The sequence below is a fragment of the Rana temporaria genome, chromosome 9 (genome assembly GCF_905171775.1).
Source record: "Rana temporaria chromosome 9, aRanTem1.1, whole genome shotgun sequence".
Classification (NCBI taxonomy): domain Eukaryota; kingdom Metazoa; phylum Chordata; class Amphibia; order Anura; family Ranidae; genus Rana; species Rana temporaria.
In genome coordinates, this window is record NC_053497.1 from 20,935,276 (window position 1) to 20,958,944 (window position 23,669).

Genomic DNA, 23,669 nt, shown 5'->3' on the forward strand with positions numbered 1-23,669 from the left:
GATGAGAAGACCTGATCCCAAAGGCTCTCAGTAGGGTTGAGGTCAGGAGCTGATGGCTATTAATATGGAACTAGCAAACAACTATTCTCAGTGCTGCCCTGGATTGTCTAGTGTAAACTGTCCAAAAATTACATTAAAAGTAATAATAAATAAAACCGTATAGTGTGTACATAAAAATATGCACCTATACACAAAAGCGTCTCTGTGCCCAATCTACGTGAAAGTAAACGATCAAAAATTTCTGAGGCGGCCTGCACTGGGGTCTGGGAACCCACACTGAATTAGAAGAAGGGAGGGGGACAGAGGCGTCAGGTAACCAATAGTGAAGCACAGTTTAATAAGACCCCTTTCACACTGAGGGCGTTTTGCAGGCGCTATAGTGTTAAAAATAGCGCACTAAAACCGCTACTCCATTTACTCCAGTGTGAAAGCCTGAGGGCTTTCACACTGGAGCGTTGCGCTGGCAGGGCATCAGAAAAAGTCTTGCCAGCAGCTTCTTTTGGAGCGCTTTGAAATCAATGGGCATTGAAATCAATGGGCAGAGCCGCCGTACCGCTGGCAAAAACGCAGCTGCAGCGGCAGTTTGTTGCCGGTTTCAACCCTTTTTTGGCCGCTAGTGGGGGTTAAAAGCACCCCGCTAGCGTCTGAAATGTGCCGCAAATCCGACGGTAAAGCGCCGCAAAAAATAGCCACAAAAAATAGCGCCGTTTTACCACCGACGCTCAGGCGCCACAGTGTGAAAGGGGTTTAAGTGTATATGTAAAAACCATAATGCCGCTTACACACAACCGTTTTTTTTCCGTCTGGATAAATGCCGATGGGTTTTTCCGACGGAATTCCGCTCAAGCTGTCTTGCATACACACGGACACACCAAATTCCGATGCAACACCATGAATAGCCTAGAAAAATTAAGTTCAAGGCTTCCGAGCATGTGTCAAATGGTTTCCAAACATGAGTGTTTTTTTTTTCTCCGTCGGAATTCCATACAGACGAACGGAATTTCCAATAGAAATTTTTTCCGTCAGAAAAAAAGAGAACGCGTTCTCGTTCTAAGTCCATCAGAATTTCTGATGGAAAAAGTCCGATGGGGCATACACACAGTCGGAATATCTGCTGAAAAAATTATGTCTGACTTTTTTCATTGGAAATTCCGACCATGTGTACGCGGCCTATCAGGTTCAACTCACAGGATGACAATTGCTAACACTGTGTGTGCAGGTGGGCTAAGCCCACCCGGGATCGTGAAGTAGTCCTAGCCGCAGCGGCAGCTCTGTTAAGACTGGAGAGAGTACACTGGAACCACTGTTGAGCCGAATGGCATCTGTCAAACCACGTGTAGAGACGACCAATCGGAACGTGTTTCAGGAGCTAGTCACGCCTCCTTTCTCAGCCTCAGATCGGTTGTTGTCAAATATTGATGTTGGATGAAATGACCTGGTCCAAATCGGTGTTCCAATTTATCCCAAAGGTATTCAGTGGAGTTGAGGTCAGGACTTTGTATAGAAGAACACTTAAGTTTCTCAACACCAAACTGGTGAAACTGTCTTTATGGAGTTGGCTTTGTTAATGGGGACACAGTCATAATAGAACAAAATGGGGTCTTCCCCAAATTGTTACCACAAGGTTGGAAGAGCACAATTATCTAAAATCTCTTTGTATGATGTAGAATTAACTTTACACTTCACTGCAATCATCTGAATACAGGGTGATCAAATAGGTAGACGCAGTAGGTGGGTCAAGTGATCACATACGTTTGGCCATATAGTGAATGTAACGGTATGGCCCGTGAGACCCAGAGCCTCTTGAAGGATGTGGGGTACTCCTGTGTCAGCTTCACCAATGACTCTTGGGTCTAGGGTCATCCTATGTCCACTAGGGGCATAGGATGACTGAGAACTGATATCATGGATTACATGAGATGGGACAGTAATGATGATTCATGTTTTGCAGAATATCTTGAAGTTATTAATTCTGACCACAACAGGTCAATAGGAGAGTGTCTCCTTCAATGTGGAACATAGACTGTTGAGATGTTAATTGATGTTAATCGCCTCCAGCTACCTGGCTGTAGTGAGGAAAGCTTGTTATGATTGCATTCTATTGTCTATTGTGTTAATTAAGCCTGGCTCCTAAGATATTTCATTGTGTATGCTAATGACACTTTATTGTGTGAAAGTCTATTGATGATAAGATGTGGAATGTGACTTAGCACCCTCTAAAGGTCAGACGTCTGTGTATTAGGTGAGTACAGCTTGTCGCGGAGTCAGAACGTCTGGTCAATGATTAGTAATTAGCTCATCTGAATGTCATTATCTAACGGAATGTGTATTGAAGTTCCTTGTGTCATGTTGTGGGTGGAGTTGAGTCATTGTCCATATTTGGTTGATAACTGTATAAGTAGAGCTGAGTTTACCATTAAAGTGTTCATTTATTTGAACCCAGAGAACAGAGCTTGTGTCTCGTTATTCTGGGGAATTCTTATGAATCGTGTCTGCTGGATTGTGGAGTGTCGCATAAGCTGTCTTGGGTTGGTGGAATGGAATATCGTAAACGGCGTTAACCCCTGACCGTTACAGTGAACATTACATTTTTTTCATAAATGCAATCTTGGATTAAATGTTCCTTTGAAATACAATCACGTAAGAATATAGAAAACAACTAAATGATGATCATTCATATATCCACATGGTGAAGATGAAAAAAACACAAACTCAAAACAGCTGGAAACCTAAAATTAGAATTGTCCCAAACAGTTATGTAAGATTTTGCAGCACAAGTGGGTTGGGCAGATGTTAAATTTACATAATAATTAGAAGAGTTGAAGCTGTTATAGCTGCAAAGGGTGGGCCAACTCAATATTGAACCCTACAGACTAAGACTTGGATGCCATTAAAGTTCATATGTGTGTGTAAAGGCAGGTGTCCCAATACTTTTGGTAATATAGTGTATAATGAACTCATCCTAAATTTATATATCTGTGCAAGTAAAGTCCATATAAAATGTGCAAATGTGCAAAAAAAAAAATATATAAAACAAACATATAAGGTGCAAAAAGGTACTCGGATTTACTAAACATCAATTTTTCCTTTCTTTGCCGTGAAGGCATGATCTCAAATTAGCTCCTTACCAGATGCTCTGATCTCACAATGAGACCAACAGACACCTTGCTGCATAGCAACCATATACAGTATCTCACAAGAGTACACTGCTCACATGTTTGTAAATATTTTATTCTATCTTTTCATGTCACAAGACTGAAGAAATGACACTTTGCTACAATGTAAAGTAGTGAGTGTACAGCTTGTATAACAGTGAAAATTTGCTGTCCCCTCAAAATAACTTGACACACAGCCATTAATGTCTAAACCACTGCCAACAAAAGTGAGTACACCCCTACACGCCCAATAAGCCATTTTCCCTCCCCGGTGTCATGTGACTCGTTAGTGTTAGGTCTCAGGTGTGAATGGGGAGCAGGTGTGTTAAATTCTGTGTTATCGCTCTCACTCCCTCATACTGGTCACTGGAAGTTCAACATGGCACCTCATGGCAAAGAACTCTCTGAGGATCTGAATTGTTTCTCTACATAAAGATGGCCTAGGCTATAAGATTGCCAAGATCCTGATCCTGAACCTGAGCTGCAGCACGGTGGCCAAGACCATACAGCGGTTTAACAGGACAGGTTCCACTCAGAACAGGCCTCATCATGGTCGACCAAAGAAGTTGAGTGCACGTGCTCAGCGTCATATCCAGAGGTTGTCTTTGGGAAATAGTCGTATTAGTGCTGTCAGCATTGCTGCAGAGGTTGAAGGGGTGGGGGTTAGCCTGTCAGTGCTCAGACCATACTTCGCACACTGCATCAAATTGGTCTGCATGGCTGTCATCCCAGAAGGAAGCCTCTTCTAAAGATGATGCACAAGAAAGTCCACAAACAGTTTGCTGAAGACAAGCAGACTAAGGACATGGATTACTGGAACCATGTCCTGTGGTTTGATAAAGATAAGATGAACTTATTTGGTTCAGATGGTGTCAAGTGTGTGTGAGGAGTACAAAGACAAGTGTGTCTTGCTTACAGTCAACCGTGGTGGTGGGAGTGTCATGGTCTGGGGCTGCATGAGTTCTGCCGGAACTGGGGAGCTACAGATCATGGAGGGAACCATGAATGCCAACATGTACTGTGACATACTGAAGCAGAGCATGATCCCCTCCCTTCAGATACTGGGCCGCAGGGCAGTATTCCAACATAACGACCCCAAACACACCTCCAAGATGACCACTGCCTTGCTAAAGAAGTTGAGGGTAAAGGTGATGGACTGGCCAAGCATGTCTCCAGACCTAAACCCTATTGAGCATCTTTGGGGGCATCCTCAAATGGAAGGTGGAGGAGCGCAAGGTCTCTAACATCCACCAGCTCTGTGATGTCATCATGGAGGAGTGGCAGAGAACTCCAGTGGCAACCTGTGAAGCTCTGGTGAACTCCATGCCCATGAGGGTTAAGGGAGTGCTGGAAAATAATGGTGGCCACACAAAATATTGACTTTGGCCTCAATTTGGACATTTTCGCTTAAGGGTGTACTCACTTTTGTTGCCAGCGGTTTAGATATTAATGGCTGTGTGTTGAGTTATTTTAAGGGGACAGTGGTGAATGGGGTGTCGGTAGTGGCGGATACGATCGCGTCTTTTCCCCTGTGAGGCTGGATGCCGAGTGAGGAAATGATGGCCCCACTCGGCTTCATAACATTGGATGACAGAAGCGACGTCAAACGTCACTTTCACCCAATGGTTATAAAGGGGACATTTTTTTATTGCATTTACTGTAAGTGTATATGTGAGATCTGAGGACTTTTTGACCCCAAATCTCATATTTAAGAGGACCTGTCATGCTTTTTTTTTTTCTATTGCAAGGGATGTTTACATTCCTTGTAATGGGAATAAGTGACCCAAAAAAACTTCTTCAAAAGGACAGTGTAAAAATAAGAAATAAAAAGCAAAATAAATAAAATGTAAAGCCCAAACCCCCCCCTCTCCCGGAAGCTTGCGCGCATGAAGCGAATGCATACGCAAGTCGCGCCCACATATGAAAACGGTGTTCAAACCACACATGTGAGATATTTCCGCGATCGTTGGAGCCATAGCACGAATTATAGCACTAGGCCTCCTCTGTAACTTAAAACTGGTAACCTGTAGACATTTTTAAACATCGCCTATGGAGATTTTTAAGGGTCAAAGTTTGTTGCCATTGCACGAGCGGGTGCAATTTTGAAGCGTGACATGTTGGGTATCAATTTACTCAGCGTAACGTTGTCTTTCACAGTATAAAAAAATTGGGCTAACTTTACTGTTGTCTTATTTTTTATTAACAAAAATATATTTTTGTGCTTTTAAGACCACTGCGCAAATACCTAAAGTATTGCAAGACCGCCATTTTATTCTCTATCGTGTTTGAAAAAAAATTATGTTTGGGGGTTCTAAGTAATTGTCTAGAAGAAAAAAAAATGATTTTACCTTGTACACACCAAGTCTGAAAAATAATCTGCTGTAGATGTCTCACCTGATGTCGGTCCAGAGCGATGGCGGTGAGGGTAAGGACCGATACATGGACTGAGCAATATTGGACAAACCGGCTCAGGTGACACATGAGCTTACCGAAAACCCAGTTGCTGCTCACAAATCGAACCTGAGGAAAGAAAAAGGATTTTAGTTGATTCTGGCTTTAAAAAAGTACTGCTTTAATAAATATCAGCAAAATTCTCGTTCACATATGAAAGTAAAAGCTGAAGATATTTGAGTAGGGGTGATCTTTTTATTTTTTTTGTGTTTTTTTTTCATGGGGGGGGGGGGGGGTTGTATTTTGGTTAGTGTAGCTTATTTGGTTTGGTGTTTTTTTAATCTACTTTAATCTGATTTGTTGTTTGTGTTCTGTAGCTTTAACCACTTAAGACCCGGACCAAAATGCAGCTAAAGGACCTTGCCCCTTTTTGCGATTCGGCACTGCGTCGCTTTAACTGACAATTGCGTGGTCGTACGGCGTGGCTCCCAAACAAAATTGACGTCCTTTTTTTACCACAAATAGAGCTTTCTTTTGGTGGTATTTGATCACCTCCGCAGTTTTTATTTTTTGTACTATAAACAAAAATAGAGCGACAATTTTGAAAAAAATTCAATATTTTTTACTTTTTGCTGTAATAAATATCCCTCAAAAATATATATATAAAAAATGTTCCTCAGTTTAGGCCGATACGTATTATTCTACCTATTTTTGGTAAAACAAATTGCAATAAGTGTTTATCGGTTGTTTGCACAAAATTTATAGCGTTTACAAAATAGGGGATAGTTTTATTGCATTTTTATATATTTTTTTTTTTTTACTACTAATGGCGGCAATTAGCAATTTTTTTCGTGACTGCGACATTATGGCGGACACTTCAGACAATTTTGACACATTTTTGGGACCATTGTCAATTTCACAGCAAAAAATGCATTTAAAATGCATTGTTTATTGTGAAAATGACAGTTGCAGTTTGGGAATTAACCACAGGGGGCGCTGATGGGGTTATGTGTGACCTGAAGTGTGTTTACAACTGTAGGGGGGTGTGGCTGTAGATGTGACGTCATTGATCGTGTATCCCTATAAAAGGGATGACTCGATCGATGCAGCCGCCACAGTGAAGAACGAGGAAGCCGTGTTTACACACGGCTCTCCCCGTTCTTCAGCTCCGGGGACCGATCGCGGGACTCCAGCAGCGAAAGGGGTCCGCGAGTACCGCGGTTACGGTCATGGAGCTTCGGACCGGGTCGCGGGAGCGTGCCCGCGACCCCACGGCTAAGGCTTTTTTCGGCGTATAGTTACCCCTGCTATATGAGGCGTATCCTATGTTAAGTATGGTCGTCGTTCCCGCGTCAAATTTTGAAAATGTTAAGTCGTTTGCGTAAGTCCTTCGCGAATAGGGCTTTGCGTAGAATGACATCAACGTCGTAAGCATTGGCTTGTTGCGGGTAATTTCGAGCATGCGCACTGGCATACCCCCACGGACGGTGCATGCGCAGTTAAAAAAAAACGTCATTTACGTTGGGTCAAGACGTATTAACATAAAACACGCCCCCATCACATATATTTGAATTACGCGCCCTTACGCCGCCTAGGTTACACTACGCCGCCGTAACTTACGGCGGAAATTCTTTCAGGATACAAAAAAAAACTATAAGTTACGGCGGCGTAGCGTATCAGAGATATCAGAGATACGCTACGCCGGACGGAAGAATGCACCGCGCTACGTGGATCTGCCCCTTAAAGCGTAACTCCACTTTTGAGAAAGAAACATTCCCCTCTGGGTGATCCATGTACATTGCAGGGATTTTAACAAACTTTGTTGCAGATTCCTACCTTTTGTTATTCTGAAGAAATCCCTGTGTGTTTGTCAGTGTCCATTGCGGAAAGTGAATCTAATGGGAGTGATTTTATAATGATCGATAAGCTATGCACCTACAGGACTCTAATAAGGAAAGCTGCATCCCTTTTAGATGTAAATTTCCTATCGGAGTGGCTCACCAAAATTTTCATTTTTGTTGCAGGGGACGCTTAAAATCTGACTTGTATCTTAGGGCAGAATTCTGGGAAAATTGGTGAGCCAATCGCACAACCAGGAAATTATGTTTCTGAGGGGTGTTCTGTACACATTCTGTGGCCGTCTCTCCCCTTGAATTGCCTTCAGTGTGCTGATGTACTCACACTGTCCTCCTTGCTTCTGTTGCCTCCCAGGCAAGATTCTGTGTCAAACCACTCTGCTGAATGGATCCCCCTTAGCCTGCCCGAGCCCAGCCCGGAGCTGTGGTCTCCCTTGAACCTAGGAGACCCCTCCTAGACCACCATCAGTCTCCTTGGCACTCCATCTTCAACCTGACTCCCCTGCTAGCATGACTCATCCATACTTAAGGACTGGCTCAGCCACCATAGGTGTGCGCACAGGGTGTGCTGGATGTGCCTAGGCACACCCTAATCACCCCATATGCATTAGCATTATCCAGGAGCAGCACCAGGTGGTTGGTTGGGGGTGCCAGGGGCCATTGTAAATGCCCCTATTATATTAAAATCTAGATTCAACTTTAGGAACACGTTACACCTGTATTTAGGGTGTATCGTAATATGCTCCCAATCAACTGGCTTCCAGTGCACACACTAATGCCATAGGTTGTGCACACCTATGTCAGCCACCCTGTCAGTCCCTCTGCCTGAAGATTGGCCAAGTTTCCCTAAGTAGGCAGATGAATGAACCCATCCTGATCTCTGCCCACTAACTTCTAAAAATGTCTCCAAACTTCCAGAACCAGGGGGAGACACCAGAGACCTGCCTGTAGGAGTTATTCAGACTGACCTGCAATAAATCCTTGACCCTAATTTGAGACTCATTTTACCATGAGCACAAAAAAAATTGTTTGCACCTAAACACTAGCACGCTAGCTATCTATGTCCAGGAGTACGCTAGCTAGCTACGTCCAGGAGTAAAAAAAAACATTTACAATGGTGCCTAATTTCTCTGCCAACTATCAATGTAAAGGATCATTTCCCCACTGACCTCCCTTACATTGATGGTAAGTTGAGAAGAACCCCCTTCTGTTGGTGGTTAGTGGTGAACTGATTCCTTGCATTGATAGTAACTGGAGAAGGGCCCCCTTATATTGGGGGTCAATGGTGAGCTGATCCCTTACATTGGTAGTTGAAGAAGCACTGCCCTACAATAGTAAACAAAGCAGAAGTGACCCCCTTCACTGTTGTCCAGTGGACAAATTCTTCCTTACATTGGTGGTAAGTTGAGAAGGACACCTTTGCATTGGTGTTCAGAGGGAAGCTGCTTCTCATATTGGTGGTCAGTAGAGAAAAGCCCCCTTACATTGTGGGTCAGTGGTGAGCTGCTCTCTTACATTGGTAATCAGTGGACAAGTGTCTCCTTACATTGGTGGTCAGTGGCGATTTACCTGCTTATATTGGTAGTTTGTGAAGAACCCCCATGTACAATGGTAATCAAAGCAAAAGTGACCCCTGTCATTGTCCATTGGACAAATGGTCCCTTACATTGGTGGTAAGTTGAGAAGGACCCCCTTACATTCACTGGAAAGCAATGAATGGGGTCACTTCTTCTTTGATTACCATTCTAAGGGGGTGCTTCTTCACTACCAATATAAGGGGGTCAAATCGCCACTGAATACCATTGTAAGGGGACACCTCCACTGATTACCACTGTAAGGGAGCAGCTCACTACTGAGCCACTGATTACCAATGTAATCACCCAATGTAAGTAGGCATTTCTCCTTTGACCACCAATGTAAGGGGGTCCTTCACTTGCCACCAATGTAAGGAAGAATTTCTCCACTGGACAACAATGAAGGGGGTCACTCCTGCTTTGCTTACCACTGTGCTTCTTCACCAACTTTCACTGCAAGGGAAAATTCACCACTGTTTTTTTTCTGAAGGATGTTGGCTCAAACTTGTCTTGCATACACTCGGTCGCACAAATGTTGTCGGAAATTCCAATTGCCAAGAACGCGGTCACGTACAACGGCACTATAAAAGGGAAGTCGTGTTAGTAGAAGTTTGAGAGACGATTCGCGCTTTTCAACCTTGTGCTTTTCAGTCCATTACAACGTGACGAATGTGCCATCTCCATTACGAACGTTAGTTTAACCAGACCGAGCACTTCCGTCTCGTACTTGATTCAGCGCATGCGTGGAATTTTGTGTGTCGGAATTGTCTATACACAATCGGGATTTACGAGAATAGATTTTGTTGTCGGAAAATTTGAGAACCGGCTCTCAAATTCTTGTTGTCAAAAAGACATTTGTTGTCAGAAATTCTGAGCGTGTGTACGTGGCATAAAAGGACACAAGCTAGATATAATTCCAGTTACTAGCAAATTGTAAAATACTATTTTCTTTTGGGCAAATTAACACAAACGTATAAAACAATTGAAGAAAAAGAATACACATATACATTGAATACGTATATGTGTAAAACAGATGATGGACTTTGAAGGCGTAATACGTAAAAAAATTGGATATTTATTTAAGAAAATACAAAAATTCATATAAAAAACATATAGCTAGATTCACGTAGGGTTACGCCGGCGTATCAGTAGGTACGCCGTCGTAACTCTGAATCTACGCCGTCGCAAATTTAAGCGTATTCTGGAAACCAGATACGCTTAAATTAGGCTAAGATACGAGCGGCGTAAGTCTCCTACGCCGTCGTATCTTAGGGTGCAATATTTACGCTGGCCGCTAGGTGGCGCTTCCCTTGAGTTCGGCGTAGAATATGCAAATGACTAGATACGCCGATTCAGAAACGTACGTGAGCCCGGCGCATTTTTTTACGTCGTTTACGTATGGCTTTTTCCGGCGTAAAGTTAGTCGAACAAATAGCTGGCCTAGTCAATGTTAAGTATGGCCGTCATTCCTGCGTCGAAATTTGAAATTTTACATCGTTTGCGTAAGTCGTCCGTGAATGGGGCTGGACGTAATTTATGTTCACGTCGAAACCAATACGTCCTTGCGGCGTACTTTGGAGCAAAGCACACTGGGATATGTACACGGACGGCGCATGCGCCGTTAGTAAAAAACGTTAATCACGTCGGGTCACCAATCATTTACATAAAACACGCCCCCCTCATCCTCATTTGAATTAGGCGCGCTTACGCCGGCCCCATTTACGCTACGCCGCCGTAACTTAGGAGGCAAGTGCTTTGTGAATACAGCACTTGCCTCTCTGACTTAAGGCGGCGTAGCGTAAATACGATACGCTACGCCACCTGAAAGATGCGGCAATCTACCTGAATCCAGCTAATAGATTACATAATTGAGGCCATGATAAGGCCTAAGAATACATAACCACTGGCATGACAAACCACCTACTGCAATTGGGTATATTACACAAAAAAATAATAATAAGGCCCCTTTCAGACGGACGGATAGAATGGTGCTTTTAGCTGCGGATTTTCTATTTTTCTACCGCAGCTAAAAGCACACAATGTTTTCCTATGGCCCCATTCACACACAGCGTTTGCGCGCGATTACGTTACATGCGGTTTGGTGCGAATAGAAAAAATAGAATTGAATACGTCCAGGTGCGATGTAGCGCAGCTATATGCACATAACTGCAGGAAATCGCAGTCTTTTTTGTCAACTGCGGATAGCAGCGTTTTAGAATTCAAGGGACCCAAACAAAAACAAAAAAAATAAAAATGGTTGCTATGGAAATTAATACCGCAGCTAAACGCGGGCGCAGTTAAACGCACGTAAACGCATGTAATCGCAATGTGCAAATGCAGCTAATCGCAGTGCCTGGAGCCTTGAATTTCACAAAACATTTGTAGTGCTGAAAGGGGCCTAAGAGTGGGAGACTAGCAACCACTTCTCATTTTTTTCTCAGTTTTCAGAAGGTGAAATGTCATACGATGATCAGCCCAACATGTTGCGCTTTGAGAAAAACGCTTCTTCAGGAGCTTAAAACGAATTCTACAAAGTAGTAATAATAATAATAATAATAACACATTTTACAATGAACAAAAAAACACACAACAAATAACCAATAAACAATAAAATTATTGTAAGTCTCTAACTTGAACCTGCTTAGTTACTCTTGCATAGCCCAGAAAGATGGTCCAAACAGGAGATGAAACAAGGAAGAACATGGTAAGTGAAAAAGGAAAAAGAAGGAAAAGGAAAAAGAAAAAGAGAGAGAAGAGGGAAGAAATAGACGGCGGGGGTGGGGGTGGGGGGGGAGAAAAGTATGAAAAGGAAAGGGAGAGATAGAAGGAAAGACAAATTGATTGCCCAGGCCATAATGACTGCATAAAGACGTAAAAGTAATAATAATAAGATAGGTAATAGTATCAATAGGCTTCATGAGTATAACCACCAGTATGATTGGTGTATATACATATAATTATCAGTATAGATTACTTAAATTCCAAGGATGGGAAAAAGAGAAGCAATATAGGCAGAGGATGTATCAGTAATGGTAATACATACAAAACAGACAAAAAGCAATATAAAACAATTGCACACACATTAGTAGGGTTATGGACTCCTGAACTATTAAAATTCAGCTGCGCAATATGTGTTACCCACAGCCGTCAAAGAATTATACATTGCCTATATCCCTATATTAATAATGCATGTCAACACAAATGAATGTTGGTACCAAATAAATATCTAATAAAATATGAAGGATGTGTCTAGTTATCTCCCACCACAATTATTTTTGTACTGATTGTCCTCCAGCCAAGAGGATAGCACATTCCTAGCTTTTCTTAGAATATCACTTCAGAGTACAGAGCTCGGTACGCCTACAAAGAGACGTCAACATTCATATAGATGGTGTATCCCGTTACCTGATGGCTTCTTTTCAACACCGTTATATATGGATGGTTTTGAATTCCAACCAAGACGATGGCACATTCCAAGCTTTTCTTAGAAAATCACTTCAGAGCACAATTCTAAATATATCAAGTTTATATTGCGTCAATTCAATTCTCGAAGTATCCCTATGGAAACAATTGCTCAATGCACAATATGAATATTAAGGACTTTTTGATGTTGCATTACATCTACCTTAGTGATATGTGAATGGTCAACGATACCAGCATCAATGTACGTAGGGTTGCCACCTTTTCTGCAAGTCAATTCCAAACATTCTTGTACCCATAAAATATGCTTAGAATTCTGTGCCACAAGTAATGCCCCGTACACACGATCAGAAATTCCCACAGCAAAAGTCAGATGTCAGCTTTTGAATGGAAATTCCGACCGTGGTATATGCTCCATCCGACTTTTGCAGTCGGAATTTCCGCCAACAAAAGATTGCGAGCGGGTTCTCAAATTTTCAGATGAAAAAAAAAAAAAATCCGATCATCTGTAGCAATCCCGAGGTGCACAATTCCGACGCATGCTCGAAAATAATTCGACGCATGCTCGGAAGCATTGAACTTACTTTTCTCTGCTCGTCGTAGTGTTGTACGTCACCACTGATTCCTCTATCCACACAAATTAATCCCATTCACATACACTTTTATTGGTAGCCAACGGGAGCCGTTGGTGTCTATTGATTGTGTGTACTTGTCGTCATTATTATATTGTTTGGTGATGCCCTTCGTGAACCAGCTCAATCAAAGGTTCTTGCCTAAGGACATTAGGGATTGAGTCACATTTGAGCACATTTGGATCATAGGTTCTCCCTGCAATTGGAGGTCTACACAGGGTCTGGCCTGAATTACTAGCCTAAACAGGGTCCTGACCTGAATTGTATGTTTATGTCGTATTTTTCACTTACCATTCTTTTTTCCATTTTTTGATTCTTCTTCAACACAATTGGACACCAACCCATGGTGGAGGTCCAAAAATGAATCACTCACTTGGTAACAAGCTCTATTCAGCACTATTAACAGGGCAACCTACATACGCTTCTATTGTTCTAGCGTGTGTCCATAGGCAGTCCATATACATTAGATCAAGCCCTTATACAGGTTACTCAACACTTGTTTATTATTATTAACTACTAGCCGACCAGCCACCGTCATTATATGGCGGCAGGTCGGCTCTTCTGGGCGAGAGCCCATAGCTATACGTCCGCTCCTCGAGCGGCCACTAGGGGCGCGTGCGCGCCGCCGGAGGCGCGCGTGCCCCCGACTCCCATGCCTGTGCCCGGCGGGCTCGATCGCCGCCGGGCACCCGCGATTGCTCGTTACAGAGCGGGGACCGGGAGCTGTGTGTGTAAACACACAGCTCCCGGTCCTGTCAGCAGGGGAAATGCTGATCTTCTGTTCATACAATGTATGAACCGAGGATCAGTGTTTCCCCTAGTGAGGCCACTCCCCCCCCCCACAGTAAGAACACACAGGGACATACTTAACCCCTTCCCCGCCCCCTAGTGTTAACCCCTTCACTGCCAGTGGCATTTTTATAGTAATCCAATGCATTTTTATAGCACTGATCGCTATAAAAATGCCAATGGTCCCAAAAATGTGTCAAAAGTGTCCGAAGTGTCCGCCATAATGTCGCAGTACCGAAAAAAAATCGCTGATCGCCGCCATTACTAGTAAAAAAAATATATTAATAAAAATGCCATAAAAATACCCCCTATTTTGTAAACGCTATAACTTTTGCGCAAACCAATCAATAAACGCTTATTGCGATTTTTTTTACGAAAAATAGGTAGAAGAATACGTATCGGCCTAAACTGAGGGAAAAAAATGTTTTTTTATATATTTTTGGGGGATATTTATTATAGCAAAAAGTAAAAAATATTAATGTTTTTCAAAATTGTCGCTCTATTTTTGTTTATAGCGCAAAAAATAGAAACCGCAGAGGTGATAAAATACCACCAAAAGAAAGCTCTATTTGTGGTAAAAAAAAGACGCCAATTTTGTTTGGGAGCCACTTCGCACGACCGCGCAATTGTCAGTTAAAGCGGCGCAGTCCCGAATCGCAAAAAGTGCTCTGGTCTTTGACCAGCAATATGGTCCGGGGGTTAAGTGGTTAAAGGACACCCACAATCTCCTAAACCTAATCGGTTCAGCAGCGCCAGCATCCCAGCGTTTATATACTTAAATATAGATACATGTCTGCAGAGGAAGTTTACTTCCTCTTTAATGAAAAAGAAGAAAAATAATTGCGATAGAAGAAGTTACCATCCTGTGAATTTTGAGCACACTGTGTATAATATCCCCTCCAATCCCGGTCAATTATCCGACACATCCTGACAAGTCTATACACACTTCACAGATTGTAGATGTATGTATGAATAATAGCACAACAGGAGAAAACATTCATAAGTCGTCCAAGGAATGTAATCATGGAACTTTAAAAGGATATCTCCACCGGTAAGTAACTGCACTCTCGCACATTCGTGAGCACCAGTAAAGATTAATATCCCCGTTATATGAGTAATTGCTCAGATTACAAGTGCTAGTGCATACCAAGAGTGCTCTCGGGAAATATGCTCCATACATCAGACAGTCGGCATCTTAGAAGCAATTGAATCAAATAGAAATTTATCTTGGCAGGATCCAAAAGAATGTTTGGCTATCCACAGGAAAAAAATGTATGTACTTGTGTCAGTGATGTCAGTATCCGTATATTATATGGCTCCTTGAAGTCTAAATGTGCTGAATCTGATATGCAAGACGATTGGTGTACTGATAGCAGGTATGCCACGTACACACAGTCAGAATTTCCGACCAAGAAAAGTTCGATGTGAGCTTTTGGTCGGAAATTCCGAACGTGTGTAGGCCCCATCGGACTTTTTCAGTCGGAATTTCCGACAACAAAAATTTGAGAGCTGGTTCTTAAATTTTCCGACGGGAAAAGTTCTTGTCGGAAATTCCGATCGTCAGTATGCAATTTCGATGCGCAAAAAAAACACCCATGCTTGGAATCAATTTGACGCATGCTTAGAATCATTGAACTTTATTTTTCTCGGCTCGTTGTAGTGTTGTACGTCACCACGTTCTTGACGTTCTTGACGGTCGGAATTTTGTGTGACCGTGTGTATGAGCCAAAATCCACGGTTTTCATGTCAGAATTTCCAATCGTGTGTACGCAGCATTGGTTTATACTTGTGAGGAGGTGGTAAGAACAAGTGGCTAAACCATGCCTCCTAAACTGCAAAGGCAGGCAGCCATATGTCGGTATACACATGCCGCAGCTTGGGTGCTTTGCATCCTGTGTGACAAAGAATTTCCAGCCATCACGTGAAGGGGAAGTGAATGGGGCCTTGCCACTTCACCGTACATGTGGCAAAAATGGTCCCCCGATTTCATTTGGTAGACATTACTGCTCACCAAATGTAATCCATTCAACGGAGTGGAGCCGTACCTCAACCACGAGTATTCACGATTGGTCTAGGGCACTGTTTCTCAATTCCAGTCCTCAGGCCCCCCCAACAGGTCAGGTTTTCAGGATTTCCATTATTTTGCACAGGTGATTTGATCAGTTTCACTGCCTTAGTAATCACCACAGCCTTTTCATCTGAGGGAATTCCTGAAAACCTGACCTGTTGGGGGGGCATGAGGACTGGAATTGAGAAACACTGGTCTAGGGAAACAGGCAGCCTAGAACAATTTGTGGGAAAAACATAAGGGTATGTTTCCAAGTTCCAGGACCCCTTTGGTCTAATGAGAACCTCCAGAGTTGGGGATAGCCGACATACTTATGTGTAGAGTGGGTTACAAGGTATGGTGGGTGTAGTGCAAGGTAGATTCATGGGCGCCAGACACTTTTTGAATGCAAAGAGATTTGTGTCTTAAACAGAACTGTTGGAGAGAGGGGTTTAGGGCCAGGACACCCTTAAGTAGTTGCAGTGTTAATTAGCAGACTCCGAGACTTCTATAGGTAGACAGCCATGCAGGGAAAGGCATCCAGCCGGGCACCACATCTGCATGTGTAGACACGATGTCTCCTATGGCAACAGTCTTGAACAGTTCCTAACAAAGGTTACAATGAACTCTTTCACTTTCTCTACAATCTCCTCTTGTAGATCTTCACTCAACTGAGCTCCTAGTCTCTTCTCCCTAGACTTTCTGATCCACTGCCACTGGATTTCCTGAGCTCCTCCAATCGTCTCACTTAGTATATTCCTCAAGCATCACAACCGCGTCCCTGCTGGGTCCCTAGCTTGGCACTCAGATACTCCTTAAGCATCACCCCACTGGCCTGCTCGGTCCCTGGCTTGGCACACAAGGCTGCCCTGCAAGCATCGCCTCCACTGACTTGGGTCCCTTGCTTGACACCTGCTGATGTTTCCCAATTCTTCACCATCCCCGGTTGGTGAAAATACTGCTCCGGTACCCCTTAGTGGTGATGGCCTCCCCTCTACCTCCCCCGGCTACCCTCTACCTCCCCCGCCTACCCTCTACCTCCCCCGGCTTCCCCTCTACCTCCGACCACAACAGATTCTCTGGTCAGCAGAACCGTCACTTCTGGTTGGACTGCAAGCCGCAGTTCCAACCCTACACTGCTCTCCTGCTTCTGGATAGGCCCTCAGACAGCCTAGCAGCCAGATCTCCCCAGGATAAGGCAATCTCCGGATTAGCAGCCCGGGCAATACAGCACACGTCCACCCAGGCAGCCATTCAGGTGGCACAGAACCCCCGATCACCTGACGTCACCCAAATACATAGACTCTCCCAGCAGGCCAAGGGACCCAAGAAGATCTCTGCCCATTGTCTGAGATACCCCATCTATTCCTAATTTGTCCTTGCAATGCCCTTGTCTTATCTAATGTCACCAGATACCCGGCCATCTAGTGACAGAAAAGAAGTGCAGCCTTTCCAGAATTAGGGTGGAATCAATTGATCCCCCTATCAATTGGCCAAGGCAACTATACCTGGCAAGTAAATATACTAGCAACCCTGCCTAAACATCGGGGTGCTACAGGTCTATTTATAAAAAAAATAAGACAGATGAACATTACAAGTATTCGCCCAGCAATCACAAATTCTTACCGTATTTTCCTTATTAAAGCGGGGGTTCTGCAGGAATACGTTTTTTTTTCCAGATGATTCTCCCGCTGTTACCTTTGCTAATCCGGTACTCACCTGTCCTTGTATTGCAGCCGCCAGGATAGTCAATCTGCCGCAAAAGATATTTTATAAAAAATTTCGATGGACGTTTCCATCTTGCTTGTGGGCAATGTGAAGCCCACAAGCAAATCCTTCCGGGATACAGTGAATGCTGATGTCCCAGCATTCACCGCTCTATCCCGCACATGTGCAGTGTTGGCGGCGAGCGACGCCGTCAACACTACACAGTTGCCATCACAACGGTACTCAAGCTAGCGCGAGAATACACACCAGACTACTTCGGATGGTCTCTTGTGAGTGTTGAAACGTCACTTCCATGAGACATTGCAACCAGCCTTGAGGCGTCGGGGGGGGGGGGGGAAGGAGCGACAAGCCCACTCCCACGGGGAACAAGACCCGGAAGTAAGGCTGAATCGAACAGAATAAAGGTAACCTTATCAATCTGAAAAATAAAGACAGCGGTATAGGCATTTATTAAGGCTGCAGTAGTGGGAAATAGAAAGTTAATTTTGAGGGTGAACCTCCGCTTTAACATGATATTTTGTGATCATCGGCTCCATCTAGTGGCCCTAATGCAGTATTTTTTCCTGATTTGAGGTATAGCAGGAAAAATACCACATTATGGCCACTAGATGGCACCGACAATTATAAGTAATCAATATATTTAGCAAAATACAGTAAGCATTTGTGATGGCTAGGTGAGGGCTGACGACTCTTGTCCAGCCATAACCGTTTTAATGTTTGTGCATATATGCACTAAAAGGGAGATTGTTTTGCAATTTGTAAAATAAAATCTGCGTTGGCAGAAAATGTACACGTCTAGGGACTAGTGAACGCAATAATATATTCTGCTTTTTGTTCTTGGATTTAGATGAACATTGCCCAAATTAGAAAGAAGGAGTTCAGTCCCAGCAAAGTGCAAGTCATGATAGGATAAGTAGATGTTTCACTGTCCGGCCCTCTCAGTAGAATAGCTAATCATTTGGTGTCCAGGCTGAAGGTACAATTTAATTAAAATTAAAACATTTACCTGATTAGGACTAAAGCTGAGAACACAATTACATTTTAATTAAGTTGGGGCCAAGGCCAGGGTTACAATTACATTTTAATTAAAATGCTGCATTATCTATTTAGGGCTGGTGGCATAATTTAATTTTAATTAAACGATTTACCTAATTGGGGCTCGGTATGGGGGCAAAGTTTAATTTCATTTAAAATATTACCTAACTGGGGACAATACTAAATAAATTTTTTGGAAAATATTTTCCTAAACAGGGCCCAGGCTGGCGCCCAATTCAATTTGAATTAAAACATTTACATAATTAGGAGTAAATTTGGGGGGTACAATTTAAATATTTACCTAGTTAGGACTAAAGCTGGGGCACAACTAGATTTTAATTGAAATATTTACCTAATTAGGGCCAAGGCCAGTGGCACAATTCAATTTTAATTAAAAAATTACCTATTTAGGGTCAAGACTGGGGGTATAATTAAATTTTAAATACATGTTTTGCCTAATTTGAGCTAAGGCTGGGGCAATGCCTAATTTCATTAAAAATATTACCTAACTGGGGGGCAATACTGGGGGAACAAATACATTTTTTTTGGAAAATATTTTCCTAATTGGAGCCAAGTCTGGGGGCAATGTTTAATTTATTTTAAAATATTACTTAAATGGGGACAATACTAAAATATTTTCCTAATTGGGGCCCAATTTAAGTTGAATTAAAACATTTACATAATTAGGAGTAAAGTTGGGGGGCACAATTTAATTTCATTAAAATATTTACCTAGTTAGGACTAAAGCTGGGGGCACAACTAGATTTTAATTCAAATATTTACCTAATTAGAGCCAAGACTAGGGGCACAATTAAATTTTAATTCAAATATTTACCTATTTGGGGTCAAGACTAGTTGCATAATTTAATTTTAATTATATTATTTACCTAATTGGAGCTAAGGCTGGGGGCAATTCTTAATTTCATTTAAAAGATTACCTAACTGGGGACAATACTAGGGGAACAAATATATTTTTTGGAGAATATTTTCCTAATTGGGGCCAAAACTGGGGCCCAATTCAAGTTTAAAAAAAACAAATGCATAATAAGGAGTAGGCACGCCCTCAGAGGATGTCAGAAGGACGAAACGTCAGGGCGTAACCTCGCGAAATAATAAAATATTTACCTAGTTAGTACTAAGGCTGGGGGCACAACTAGATTTTAATTAAAACATTTACCTAATTCGGGCCAGGGGCACTATTCAAATTTAATTACAATATTTACCTATTTGGGGTCAAGACTGGGGGGCATAATTTAATTTGAAATAAATTATTTACCTAATCGGGGGCCAAATCAAATAAACATTTTAATTAATTGGAGGGGAAGTTTTATATGTACGGTAACAGTGCAACAACAAACATTCCTTTGGCTGACCCATTGCGGTGATCAATTTTTATTTCATTAAAGGAGTTGTAAAGTAAAAAAATGTTTCACCCTAATGCAATCTATGCATTAAGGGGAAAAAACATCTGATGCTGCCGCCCCCCCCCCCCCCCCCGAGCCCCCGTTATACTAACCTGACCCCTCGAAAGTCCCGCGCGGTCCTGAGATCCTCTTCCCCGCTCAGCCTGGCCGCTGATTGGCTAGAGAGGATGGATTGAGAGCAGCGCAGCCATTGGCTGGCGCTGCTGTCAATCACATCCAGTGACGTAGCGCGCTGAGGGGCGGGGCCGAGTGATACAGTGAGCGGCTATGGCCGCTCGCTGTATCACGGGAGCGCGCCCGCAATTACTCACCACCATGCGAGCTCTCTCGCATAACTGTGGTCAGTACTTGCAGGGGGGGACCAGAGACAGCCGCCGAGGGACCCCAGAAGACGTGGATCGGGGCCACTCTGTGCAAAACGAACTGCACAGTGGAGGCAAGTATAACATATTTGTTATTTTAATGTAAAAAAAAATTTCCTTTAATAACCCTTTTAAGTAACCAACCAATTGACACACAATTATCATAACAGAGTGAATAACACTGAATTAGACCATGCATTCATCAAGCAGAGAATTCGGTGGCTAGGATTTTGAATTTTTACATTTAGATCTGTATGATTCCTCTATCGTCATACTTTCGAAATTACCTCAAAATATAATAAAAATGGTCAGATAGATGCTTTAGAAATATTCGTACCACGGTAGAAGTAAAGGTCGGGGGGTAACACTATCTAACACTTTAAACAAACAATAAAAGAAGTGATAATAGAATGTTGACACACAAAGCACAAGCTTGGGAATGTGAGATGTTCTTACAGAGTAAGTTCCCACCATTCTTGTTTTAGGAGGAGAACCTATTCTGATCCTGGAAAGGTGGAGCGAAGGTTTAATTTTTAGTATTTTTTTTTTGCCAACCACCATTATTGCGTCTAAACCTGAACTCCTTGGCCCATATTCTCAGTGAAGTTACGATGGAGTATCTCAGGATACTCCATCGTAACTCCCTTTTTTGGCCAGTGTATCTATGCGCCTGTTTCTTAGAATCATTTTCGCATAGATACACTTAAGATCCGCCATCTGTAAGTCACTTACACTGGCGGATCTTAAATGTAATGACGCCGGCTGCCGCTAGATGGCATTTACGTGAAGGACTCATTTGCTTATGCAAATGAGCCTTCTACGCCGATTCCCGAACGAGTTTGCGTTGCGTAACCGTCGCTAACGTCGTTTGCGTAAGCGGAAACTTACCCCTGCTATATGAGGGGTAAGTTTCCGCAAGTCCCACGTAGGCCATGTTACGGATGGCGTCGGGTCCGCGTCGTGTTTTTTCGTCGGGTACGTCGTTTACGTAAGTCGTTCTTGAATACGACTTTACGTCAATGACGCACACGTCAGCGTCATTGACGTTTTCCGCCGAGAACTGGAGCATGCGCACTGGGCTTTTTGAAGCCCGGCGCATGCGCAGTTCATTAGAATCGGGGGCGTGCTTAATTTGAATAGAAGCCGCCCCCCTTGGAGATCCGCCAGGCTACGCCGGGGCATTTACACTCCGCCGTCCCAACTTACGGAGCAAGTGTTTGGGGAATACAACACTTGCTCCTGTAAGTTGGGACAGCGGAGTGTAAGTGCCTTAAGCGCAGCCCGCGGATTTTTAGAGAGAATATGGGCCCATGTTTTCAAAAAAATAAATAAAAAACATTAATCTCAGTGCTGCTGGTCTCCCACATACTCTTTGAAGCCACTTTATATCTACTCCAGCAATGGCTTCATCACATTTCTAAGGATGGGTATCCTATTGGTGACAACAGTTGACCATGCCTGAGTAATGAACATTACATTTGTGGTTTCTATCAGAAGCTTATGTGAAAGGGTGGCAGGGGCTAGGTGTTGTTGCTTTCTCAGTGCCTCTTCCATTCAGAAAACATCTTGCATACTTTTCACAGAATACAAGGCATTTTATGAATGGAGGGGGTTTGGAAATATCACGATCTTCACTTCTGCAATCACAGATTGCTTTTTATACCGTGAAAGCTCTATTTGTGGGAAAAAAAGGACGTCAATTTTGTTTGGGAGCCACGTCGCACGACCGCGCAATTGTCCGTTAAATCGATGCAGTGCCGAATCGCAAAAAGTGGCCCAGTCTTTGGCACGCAAAACCGTCAGGGGCTTAAGTGGTTAAAAAAGAAAACTTATCACATTGCAAATGAGTGTTAGGCATTTACAAAGAACCATAGCACACAAGTACATGCAATTACTTCTTATCATACATACAGAGCATCCTATGAATTTAAAACACCAAATATCTAATCCGATTTGAAAACAAATTTGACTGCATGAATAAAACAGACAGGATTTCTTCTAAAGTATCACAAGGCAGGGATATAAGAAAACTTGTAGTCATTATAGATACTGTATAAGCTCCTCTAATTCCACCACTGAAGAGATAAGGATAAGCATGACTTCCATTTGGAGAAGGGACTTCCAGTGTCTTCAACTTGACACTTTCAAAAGGTTGCATGTTTTTAGTTACAGAGGAGGTCTAGGGCTAGAATTTTTGCTCTCGCTCTAACGATCGCGGCGATACCTCACTTGTGTGGTTTGAACACCATCTTCATATGCGGGCGCTGCTCACGTAAGCGGTCTCTTCTGCAAGCGAGCTTGGCAGGAAGGGGGGGATTTAAAAAAGTTTTTTCTTATTTATTTTACCTTTATTTTTTATTTTTACACTGTTCTTTCTTTAAAAAAAAATGGTGTCACTTTTATTCCTATTACAAGGAATCCCTTGTACTAGAAAAAAAGCATGACAGGTCCTCTTTAATATGAGATCTGGGGTCAAAAAGACCTCAGATCTCATATTTACACTAAAATGCAATAGAAAATAAATAAAATGTAATGTCAAAAAAACAAAAAAAAAGCATCTCTAAGGCCTCGTACACACGGACGGACAGTCCGCTGAAAACAGTCCGCCGGACCGTTTTCAGCGGACTTGTCCGCCCGGAGATTTCTGTCTGATGGTTGTACACACCATCAGACAGAAATCCGCGCGTAAACAATACGCGGGGACGTGGCCGCGCCGTCGCCGCGACGATGACACGGCGACGTGGGCGGCCCTGGAAGTTCAAAGCTTCGACGCATGCGTCGAATCAGTACGACGCATGCGAGGGATGGCGGCCGATCGGACGTGTCTGGTGAGTCTGTACAGATGACCGAACACGTCCGACGGACAGGTTTCCAGCGGACAGATTTCTTAGCATACTAAGAAACATTTGTCCGCTGGAAACTGTCCGATTCGCCGGACAATTGTCCGCTCGGGCCTACACACGACCGAACATGTCTGCTGAAACTGGTCCGTCGGACCAGTTTCAGAGGACAGATCCGGTCGTGTGTACGGGGCCTTAGAGCTATGGGGGAATAACGTTTTGACATCGATCCTGCCCTGCAATGATATGGAGATGGGTGGGAGCCATCTTCCCCTCACTCGTCTCCATACCTAGCCAGATCGCCTCTGCTGCTACCGACGACTTTGGTAAGCGGCGGGAGGGGGGGTCCCCTCTCTCGCCACTGATAAGTGATCTCTCGGCGAATCCGCCGCAGAGACCACTTTTATCTGAAACCG

The 23,669-nt window shown here is 43.2% G+C and overlaps 1 protein-coding gene across 1 annotated transcript in view; it reads right to left on the minus strand.

Annotated features, from left to right (window-relative positions):
• The window catches only part of LOC120913166 (probable G-protein coupled receptor 83), an 88,961-nt gene that overhangs the window by 40,765 nt on the left and 24,527 nt on the right, over positions 1-23,669 (minus strand). The window contains exon 2 of the mRNA XM_040322907.1: positions 5,550-5,675. Coding sequence (XP_040178841.1) covers positions 5,550-5,675 — 126 coding nt within the window. The remainder of the gene's footprint in view (positions 1-5,549; positions 5,676-23,669) is intronic.